The following is a 10,797-nucleotide window of genomic DNA, read 5'->3' on the forward strand; positions in this document are numbered from 1 at the left end:
CTGAGCAGTATTTTTAGGCTACTGCATAGTAGTGTCACTAAAAATGCAAATTTAGTTGAAGATTTTTCTATAAGTCAGCCAAAGCATTTTACCCTGAAAACTTCTTTCACCTCAGCAGATTCCACAGGCTTGCTAATGAATATTTTCATGGTTGACTCCAAACCTTCTGCCCTTTAATCACCCTTGTTCTCCCTATTATTGGGGGCGGGGGGGAGAGAGAGAGACACTGCCCAGTTTCTATTATTTATTATATATAAACTCTCTATGATAATAGCAAGGCAGACTGTTTACACAAAATTATTTTCTTATACAAAATAAAGCTCTTTTTTTTAAAATTGGATCGATAATGTTCTTTCTGTGTACATTGACTGTGTGTGACTTTGATTTGACAAAGATATAGATTTGAACTAGACACACAATTCTGAACTGGACACACAATTCTGTGTCATCTTTCCCATGAAAACTGTTCTAGACATTTGACTCAAACATCTAACAAAAGTAACCTTTTCATAATTATTAACTTAGTTTCAAAATATATCACTTGTCTTTGTTCAAGGTATCAGCCTAAAACTTATACTTAATAAAAAGTTAAGGCTATGTGGAGTCAGTTAGTTTGAAGCTAAAACACCTACTCAGGTCACAGGCTTTTAGTCAGAACAGATATTCATGAGTGACTTCATGTCTGATTTACAGGAAGTCACATCTAGGAATCACAGGAAAATCTGTAATAACGTGCCAAACTGCAAAACAGCAGGAGATTCTAATCAAACAGAAAAAAGCTGCATGGAGACCTGCAAACTTTTATTTATGGAACAATCCTATTGATTTCAGACAAACTGCTCATAAGAGTAAGAGTTTGTAGTACAGGGCTATTCCTTGCATCAGGTAACCTTTATGGAGAAAAAGTGGATGGAGAAGAGGTTAATTCAGTGATATCTTTTTTCCCCCCAGTTCATATTTAGCCAAGAGGGAAGAAGCAGTGTTGTGAACAGCTTTTGTTTACGAACTGGAATGTGAACTAGACAACACTATGCTGGCCAAACTACAAAACAGGAAATAAAGTTAATTTTAATAAAATTAACAACATTTTCCTCTTCCCATTGCCTTAAAGTCTGATGTTACACAGTGAAACATTCCATTTGATAAGCATGACACACCTTTGCCCCAATTTTACTGCCTTAGGACTAAGATCCTTTACCGGCTGATAATCATACATATTTAGTGCATATTCCAAGCAGTTGCATACATTTAAATTTTTCAACAGCTTCAAGCATTTAGTGCATTTCTAAGTGTTTTTAATTATTAATACATGTTTCTTCAAAGAGGCAAAGCAGTAGGTTAGTTCATAAACAGGTATTTAGCTGTTTTCCTTTTTCAGGGTTCCTCAGTTGGCACACTCGTTGTGTTGGAAGCTATCTGTAACTGTCCATGAAGCTTTGAGATCTCCAGGAAGAAGGCCGCAAATAGTTTTGTTCCCTGAATGTAATTATACCTATGAATAAATACAGACATACAGACAATGAAACAAAATGAGCAGTGCTGTCAAACTGATTCTGCAGATTCAGAAGGGCCTGATTCTCTGACTGGCTGTTTAATTGGGAGAAAGGGTAAGAAGGGACAAATAAAGTGCTTGAAGTGAAAAGTGCCCAGAGTCCCATAAGCATGCCTCTTAGTGCCAGCTGTGATGCCAAATCTCTCCCCATCAATTAACAGCATATCAAACATAGGCAAAATTAATTGTTACACTGGAGACTTCGAATCTTCCTCTCTGGTCCTGAAGACACAGAGTTGGCATGACTTACTTTGTGCACATGGCAGAAGGAGCCTAGGGGCACTAGAGGAACTGAGTGAGTTAAGGACTTAAGGGACATAATGCATCTTTCTGGGGCACTCCAATTTTACTTTAGCCCTCCTACCCACAGCATTATAGCATGGGTCTACACTGAAAAGGTGGAGGATGAGTGCTGCTGTATTCCCTACTTATCCACAGCCATATGGAGCTCAGCATGGGCTGTAAAGCCCACCTGAGAAACGAAATAAATATTCAGGTGGTTAAGCCCAGCTCAATGTTGTTGTGTCTAAACTTGTACTAATTCCTGAACTAATTTAAAGCTACTTTTACATGAGATCTGCTTGAGCTGTAGTCACTGCAATACAGACATATGCTTAGCTACATCTAGCTCTTCAGGCCAACACAAATAAAAAGCAGTAAAATCTTTTCTCCTCCCCCCAAACTAAGCTACACATATAAATAATATCCCATCGTAAATTTTCTGATTAAAATGCTGTTATATAACATACTGATCTCCAATGGCAAAAGCATGTTTTTAAATCACGTTGGTAACAAAAAATACCTGTGATATATTTTAAAGGAAAGCTAACTGGTTTGTGAGAAATTGTGTGGTTTGGATTTAAGGTGACTCTTTTCCCTATGGGGCACGACAACAAAATCTTGTTGAAGATGATAGATAAGAATCGGCTATACTCTGTGGCCCAGAGATGGGGCTGTCACCAGAATCCAGGAGGTGAAGTTCAGTGTCCTGGGATTGCTCTGAGTGTTGGAGGACTCCAGTTTTTTCCCTACTTCTTTTATGGTGCTTGAAACATAAAACTAAAACCTGCTTATTTTCTCATTTTGAGAATGCTCCCCGTCATCAGCTGCTCCAATTGGAAGCATCATCACGCTCTTCCTTGTTTCATTCTGGAACATATTGGCAATAGGGATTGTTGATCCATCCCGGATCATATCTGGTTCTTCTCCAAAAACTGAAACACATGGAAAGAATTGATTCCTGCATCTACAGAATTATGTTCCTTAGAGGAGAATTGTTGGTTTTAGGAAAGCTTCTTACCTTTAGTCGAAGTCGCAATTCTTTCAAAAAAGGTCTAAGACAGGTGTTAAAGATGGAAAAAAAACCCAAACAAACCTGTTATAATTGCTGTTCTGGCTGCTACGTACATAGGACTGTTAATATCAGCAACCCAAGGCATTGCACCCATTGGCATAGACACTTTCAGTTTGTTGGGACTGTTTCTTTTAGAGAATACTTCCTCTAAATACTGTGTCACCTACAAGGAAAATGCCTTTTTATTACGAGTGTTTATAGATCTTTCATCCTTCAAACAAAAAGGTACACATAAATTATGTTCATCTCTATATCCAGTGAATGCTACTTGTTTATATCTGGTTGAATATGATCCCAATGATGCATGAGCAGCCCTCTGCTTACACACCTAACCTCATAAACAGGCATGTATTGGAAACAGACCATTAATTATTCTGATTGTTAATTTTAAATGTTGATAGGACATCTGAAATTACCAAGGACTTGATTTGCACTAGACCAAAGGTTAAAATTTACCTGTTTTTCCACAGTTGCAAGAGCCATGTGTGGGACTTGCCTAATAGAAAATTTTCCTATTACTTTTGCTGGTATAACAGTTTTAATTCCTGGTTCATAAAAAGCTCCTTCGATACCATGGATAGAGACACAAGGATAATGCCACAAATGTAGAAGTATTTCCTCCTTTAAAAAAACAACAAATGTATAAAAAAATGTACAGCAATTCACAATTGGCAGGATTAATCTACTCAAAAACCAAACGTCTTGCATTCCAAAATTTGTACCTGATCATTCCTGTAATTTACAGCTCATTGATTTGTGACTAAACCCCCCTTTGTCAACAAAAGGTCTTTCCAGGTAAACTCTGCTACTTCTTTTTAATCAACATTTTCCTAAAGCATAGAAATAATTGAAAGAAAAGAGAGATTCATGTGACAGAAAGAGCAAATTATTTATATATTTTCATATTTCACATTTTACAGAACGATTACAAATTTTGATAATCTCTAGATGCAGTGTATGCTACTCATTCATATTTGGTTGAATAATAATTTGAGTTGCTTCCCCATTTATAAAACTGTACTTTTATCCTGAGCTATACAAATTCTGATGCCAATGACCTGACTTCAAAAAGCGACACAAAAGCAAAGCACACCTCTAGTCTAACTGGCTGTTGATTTCAGAACTAGTAGCCTACTCAGTATAAAATGGAATTTTTTCAAATGGAATAGGCTTGACTAAACAGAATTGAGAAGCTTTCATATTATAAAGGAAAACAATCTTTTCTAATATAGCATCCCTCATATCTAAACAATGAAAGCAATAATGGGACAGTGTTCAGTAAATAATTCCTTCTACTTCTCTGGAGGAAGAGGAGAAGAAATGAAAATAAAATATTTAAGATGGCAACATAAAAAAAATATATATAGGAAAATATAGGAAAATAAATATGATTGGCATTCACACAAAAAAACTCTTATGAGTAGAATATATTATTTTCTTTTCAATTTCCATTTTTGTTGATAGTTATGCCTCATTTACACATGGGAGTTTAATGCACTTTAACAATCCTGGTACAGAAAGGGCACTTATACACGTGCAGGAAGGCTGCTCTGATGCACTGTAAATTCAGCATGTTGGAGTAGACTTGATTAATCGAGTTTGCTGGAGTGCAGAAATTACCGTACTCTAGCACCTTCCAGTGTCATGTGTATCAGCATCCCCACACTGAAATATGGTGGTAGGGCACTTTGAACTAGAGCTTGTTGAATGCGCTTTAGTTCAAAGTGCCACACAGCCATTTTTTCAGCACTGGGATGCTAATATACATGATGCTTTGGTGCTTTTAAGTAGTATCGCTCGCTAATTAAAGTGTCCCCCCCACCTTCCCAGAGCAAGTCTTTAAATGCCCAAAGTGGCAAAATCTCCTTAGTTCAGAAGAGTGATACTCAGCCAGGATGCCAAGACAGTCTGGGGATGCCTTGAGATCCTCTCGAGGATGCTGCAGGATGCCATACAATGTTAGCACTGTTAGGTGGGCAAACACATTTTGCCAGATGAACCCAGAGATTTCAAGTGGAAATCCACAGTATTAAACACATTCTTACCCTTTGTGATCTGTCTGTCTTGTTGCAACAGAAAAATTGCTTTGTTTTCTGGTAGCCAGGAAATGAGTGAAAACTAAGAGCTGGCATTTGATGCCTTGAAACTAACTAACTAATATACATGCTGGCATTTGCAACGCACTAAGTTCACACCTTAGCTTACCTTTCATGGCAGTTTGTTTGTCTGGCCACATTCATACTTTTATACAACTGTTTTACTGGTATAGCTTGTTCCAGTTCAGGGACTTCTATATGGGAATAACTGCATTCACAGCAGGGCTCTTAGCAGTATAAATATATTGGGAAAAATAAAAGTAAAAAATCATACCCTCACTGACATATAAACGATAGTTCGCTATTTGGCTTGCAATTTAAAGGCTTGTGAAGGGGGACTATTTTGCTATGTCTGTCAGACATCAACATCTGAACTAAATATATAAAGATAGCAAAATCACATCAACTTTTCTGCAGCTATCCACTTCCCAATCTTGCTTAAAAAACAGTGTTTACCCATTTTACCTTATGGCTTTTCTTTTCTTATGGTTTCCTTGTTTTTCTGCATTATCCCTTTTCACTAAAAAATTATAGTTCAGATTATATTTCTCCAGATATCTTAGTTTGCATTTGACCAGATGGGCACTCTCTCTCTCTGTTTCTCTTTAAACTTTTTACTCAAGTCTGAAATGATCTAGATTCCTTTGTTTTATTTTGTTGTGTTCACTATTCCTTGAAAAAAAATCAGTGAAGTCTGAAGTTATCAAGTGAAGGTAATAGGTCATTTAAACATTTTCTACAGATCATTAATAAAGATGCTACCATACCTTGGTGTCATAGAGGAATTTTTTCACACCAGCATTAGTTTTATGTTCCTCTAGATCAAATTCAATTGATTCATACAACTTCTTCTCCTCTTCTGTAAGGGTAGCAACATCATCATAGATTCCAGGGATCAGAATATGACCCGACATATTCACAAGGCTGTCTATGAGTAGATACCAACAGAGAGATACAGGTGCTGGTAGTCTGAGGTAGACAACATCTTCTTTTACATTTAAAGCAATGGTTCCCATTCTCCATAGTGGGATTCCACTTTTCTGTGCCAGGACTTCTACCCCCTTTCCTTCTAACCCACACACCCATTTACCTTTTATAGTATGTGAAAAGTCACAAGGCCCTAGAAACTACTTGCTGCCCTCAAGGTTGTGACTGCCTAATGTAGAGTATTTTTATTTAAAAAGCTGCTACTGGGCTGCTACTGACAATATGAATAGGAACAGAGCCAGTAGCTGACATGGATCTTTATTCCACATACTTAAGAATTAGCCTAGAATTCAGAAACCTTCACTAATGGCATATCTAGTCTAGCTTTCAAGCTGCCACAAAATCCCTGTCCATAGAAGGAATATCTCCTACCATTGCTGATGTCCTACTAGCTACATGAGCATCAAGAACACAAGAGTCCTGCTTCACTTAGGCTTTTCTTGAATGGGTCTAAGAAGCAGGCCTAATAAATATTATCAGGTCTATGGCGCTGAAAATAGTATCAGCAACTGGTGAGCTGTCTCAGCTGGTGCTGCCAATGCTGCTAACACCAGTGGAGATGGTAGAAAATATCTGTATTTTAGGTAGGACAATGAGGCCAGGACAAATCAAGATTCAGCAAGGTACTTAGAATGACGTGTATTTTTAAGCACCCAAGATTCCTGCCGAAGGCAACAGGCCAGCTTCACAAATTCAGCTAAGACATATATTATCTAAGTTTCAGGATGCTTATACAAACCAACTAATCATAGAACTATCCCCCAGTAGTGGGAAAGGGTTCAGCCTTCCCTATTAGTTACTATTGAGTAAAATGATGCACAGTATTACCAAGCAGGGCTACTAGATCAGTCATTGGTTCATGAATGATGCCTCCAAAGGTTCCTGAGTGAAGATCTTTCTTACCACATTCCACCTATATGAGGAAAAAGACTCAAATTGAGACAAAATATACCATTTCAATGCTTTTAAATCATTAGTGTTCCATGGAAACTGAGATAATTACAGCTTTATTGCTTCTGGCCTCAGTTAAAAAACAAGAAAGTAGATACTTGTAGGAAAACATCTGAAAGACTTTCCTACAAAAGGGAAATCAAACAGTCAAAAATTTGGTCTCGTGTAATTTCTGGAAATGAAAGAGTAGCTTTGTGACAAGGAACAAGGGAGACAGATTTGGTTATTTCTACTTTGCAGGGTCCTTTGAAAAGTACCTTCTTCCTCTGATTTCCCCCCTGCCTAAAAATACTTTTTTGAGCAAAAACATTTGCAAATTGCTAAATGTCTCTAACCTTGGGTGACCAAATCCCTCATGTTAAGCTTATTTGTTTCCAACCTAAACATATTTCAGACTTCAACATGTAAGAGCTAGTTTAGGAAACTTTTGCATTATAAAGTTCTGGAGTAGAGGAAAATATTTGATTTAATGATTTCCTTTTCAGATACATTTTTAGATAAGTTTCTTACCAATTAAACTTTTTTTCCAATAAACTTGTCCATTCTTTTCCAGACATTGTTCTGTCAGACCATTTAGTAACAGATGTGGATCATTTTTGTAGTTTTGATGATGCTATTCTTTTTCACCATGGCTTGTTCAAGTAGAGGCACGGAAGCAGATTTTGAGGTAGTTCTTTAAGGATTATTTTGTAAGATATTTCCCTTATGAACTCCTCAATTTTGTGAGTTCAAGTACTTCCTAACTGGTGAATTTATTATCCTTCCCTACCCATATTTAAGGGTGGTTTGCTCTGCTTGCTAAATACGTTACAGTGGACTATTTGCATTGGTCTTCTCTACCCAGGACCTCCACCAAGCTGTGCACCCTGTGGCAGATAGCTCATACTGAACACTAATCATACCGACCAGTGCCAAAAGCAGCAGCTACTGATTCTGAAACAGGGAATAAAGGAAAACGGAGAGATTGAGGTGGTCTGTGAAGGAGAATGTAAGAGGGGGAGAACATTTAAGGGAAGGAAATGGACATTCAGAGAATGAAAATGAGGGCCTAAACATGGGGGAAATGGTGAATAGAACAGGAACATGACAGGGTTAAGTGAATTGAATTTGGGGGAGAGTATGTGGAGGTCAGATAGAATGAAGAGGAAAGACCCCTAGTCATATGTATTACATTTGCACTCAATCAGTGTTGCTCTATACATAAAGGTGTGTGGTGGGGTTAGATGGGAGTGGACACAAGGTATATCACTACCCTCTGCCCAAGGACCTATGCCAAATACAAACCACTCTCATTTAGTCTTGTACCTCCACAAAGAAGCAGGCATTCCCACGAGTCCCATAGGTGAGGGCTGGTTTCATCTTGCTAAGCCAAAGGTTATCCGAAATCACAATGTAATCAACATCAGAGAAAAAATGCTGTTTTTCTTTGACAACTTTATCTAGCCCTAAAGACCCTGCTTCTTCCATACCTTCAATAATGAACTTGAAGTTCACTGGCATATCCTATGGGGGAAAAAAAATAAAATAAAATAAAAATCAAAGCCTGGGTAAATGGCCAGTTTTTCAATAATGAAGAGCAATAGTATACTTTGAAGAAAGGGATATTTAAGCAGGTGGCCTATTCCATCCCACTAGAAAGGCAAGCCTGGATTCATGCAAGATGGAAACAGATGTCGCATGGTGTCTTATTTGTGCCACCATAAACATGTTTATGATGGCACATACAGTGAGCAAATAGACATTGCTACCCTTTGTCGTTCTGCGTTAAAGGAAAATCAGTGGTGTGACAAAAAGTAGTAATAGACTCTGTTGCTTTATTGCAGGAAATACGTATTAGCTCTGTGGCAAAAGAGTATGCTTGCACTCTCCAACCAACCTGGGTAGGTGCTCTGGAGGCTTGATGGCCTCTTTCCCCACTTCCAGAGATACACCCCCAGGGAATCTCGAAGTGCCTCTCCACAAGTGGGGAAGTTGGGCTTCCCCACTCAGCTGGACCCATTCCCCCAATTGCAAGTGAGTGTGGCTGAGTGGGGGGAGAGTCTCACCATCCCCACTCAGCCAGACTTGCTCCTATGATCATGGGGGACAGGTCTTGCTGAGTGGGGAAGCAGGGCTCCAGAGATCATATCAGCCCATAACTGCACCATCAAGGGTGGAACAAGGAATGATGTGCATTTTATCCAATGAAGTGGATCAGATGTGTTGTAACACACTCCAGCCCAGCTGATATGTTTAATTTGGCAATGCCTATTTCTAGCTGCAGTGTCACAGATGATATTTCTTTTCCTTATGGTATTTCTCTCTTTTCATTTTTCTCAAGATGGCACAAATCAGCTTTCTTAGCCTTCAGAAGATTTCATAACATTGCATTTGTAAGTGGGTACCTTAATCAAGTTGCTAACTGTTTTCTCTAAGGGGCTAAATTATTTTCAATTATTTTCTGTAGCTGCATAAGGTATGTGTTTCATCTTCACTGAAGAATTCCTCTGTACTATCCATTGCTACATTTCCACCAGTGCTCGCAGCTGAGACTAATGGCAAGATGATTGACATAGGTCTACTGATGGCTGTTTAACTACCATATGGCCCAAACAGAAGTGGTTAGGTCTCATGTTAGTAAAACCTCTGTGTCCTGTTGTACTCCTGATATCTTGTGAGCACCAGTGAAGCTGTAGAGTTGGTAGATTATAAGTGCTATTTTCAGAATTACTCAAACTATTTCTGTCATGGCCATCGAGTGTTTAGAAAGGCTTGCACATCCCACGCAAGTCAACCTCAGCTTTCCAATCTGATTCATGTTCTGATTATGGAGGTTAAGTTTCATACACAACTTGATGTTTTGTGTTTTACTTCAGTTCTCACATTGCACCCAGGTGCAAATGCCTGGACTTCAACAGATTTATTTAACTTCATAAATGCTTTACCAAATGACCAAAACTAAATTTGGATTAAACTGTTCACATTGGTTGCATAATGGCCTCTGCTGTTTTCTAGAGAGACGCTTCAGGAAGACAGATATTCTTAGCTTCAGTTGTTAAAATGCCAGTGTGGTAGCTATTGATTTCAATGATTAGCACAGTGTAGAAAGCTAGCCACAACCTCATTAGCTTATAATAGGCGACTAGTGCTGCATATGAAAACTGTGAAAGGTTGTACAGTGTCTCTTGTACAAAAATGCAAGAGACACTGTAAAAAATGCAAGAGACACTGTAAATGCAGAGTCAAGACCAGACTGTAGCAACAGGACTGCCACAAGAAAATCAAACTCCTCTAATGACTTGCAACCCATTAAGTGTTCAGACAGTGGAGTGCTTGCGGTACCCAATACCAGACCCATGCCATAAAATACTAAAAGTGATGGTTAAAATTGTTAACAGAGACTTAACATTCCAAGCTAAGAGAGCCAAACGAAAGGCTGAGCCAGTGAAGGCAAGGTAACTAAGGAAGACAAAAGACTAAATATACATTTCTAGCAAAACCTGTAAAAAGTGCATTGAATAGAGAAAGGATGCCGTGTACGTGACATGCTAACATTTTTCCAAACAGGGCATCCAGTGTCTAAGGCATTATACATATCTCGATCATTTAGTGTATGTCTGGAGTTTTGTAAATAAACCATCACCGGTTCAAGCTACTGCAAATTTGCCCCATTGATATACAAATGAGCCAAAACAGGTCTCGTGAGACCTCTAAGCATCCTGTTGGACCACTCAGGACCCATCACCTGTAATTGCAGTGGCTGCAGAGAAACACAAGTCTTCACACCTAGAGAAATCCAAAAACAGTATCCAGACAATTTAACAGTTGTGATATGATGGTTACTAGGCCTGTGTGAAGTGGCTAGTATTCATGTCAGA

At 38.5% G+C, this 10,797-nt stretch overlaps 1 protein-coding gene across 5 annotated transcripts in view; it reads right to left on the reverse strand.

Moving 5' to 3' along the window:
• Nucleotides 1-230: 230 nt before the first annotated feature.
• Nucleotides 231-10,797, reverse strand: part of CNDP1 (carnosine dipeptidase 1) — a 49,292-nt gene continuing 38,725 nt past the window's right edge. For 3 of the 5 annotated variants that reach the window (XM_019544977.1, XM_019544986.1, XM_019544996.1), the window contains exons 6-12: nucleotides 8,246-8,443; nucleotides 6,818-6,902; nucleotides 5,770-5,930; nucleotides 3,363-3,527; nucleotides 2,928-3,069; nucleotides 2,619-2,766; nucleotides 231-1,492 (exon numbers count right to left, since the gene is read on the reverse strand). In XM_019544977.1, coding sequence (XP_019400522.1) covers nucleotides 1,375-1,492; nucleotides 2,619-2,766; nucleotides 2,928-3,069; nucleotides 3,363-3,527; nucleotides 5,770-5,930; nucleotides 6,818-6,902; nucleotides 8,246-8,443 — 1,017 coding nt within the window. In that variant the 3' untranslated portion in view covers nucleotides 231-1,374. The remainder of the gene's footprint in view (nucleotides 1,493-2,618; nucleotides 2,767-2,927; nucleotides 3,070-3,362; nucleotides 3,528-5,769; nucleotides 5,931-6,817; nucleotides 6,903-8,245; nucleotides 8,444-10,797) is intronic. The other 2 variants (XM_019545009.1, XM_019545003.1) reach the window with 2 other exon arrangements.

Source organism: Crocodylus porosus, unplaced genomic scaffold, assembly GCF_001723895.1.
Source record: "Crocodylus porosus isolate Cpor-Errol unplaced genomic scaffold, CroPor_comp1, whole genome shotgun sequence".
NCBI classification, from domain to species: domain Eukaryota; kingdom Metazoa; phylum Chordata; order Crocodylia; family Crocodylidae; genus Crocodylus; species Crocodylus porosus.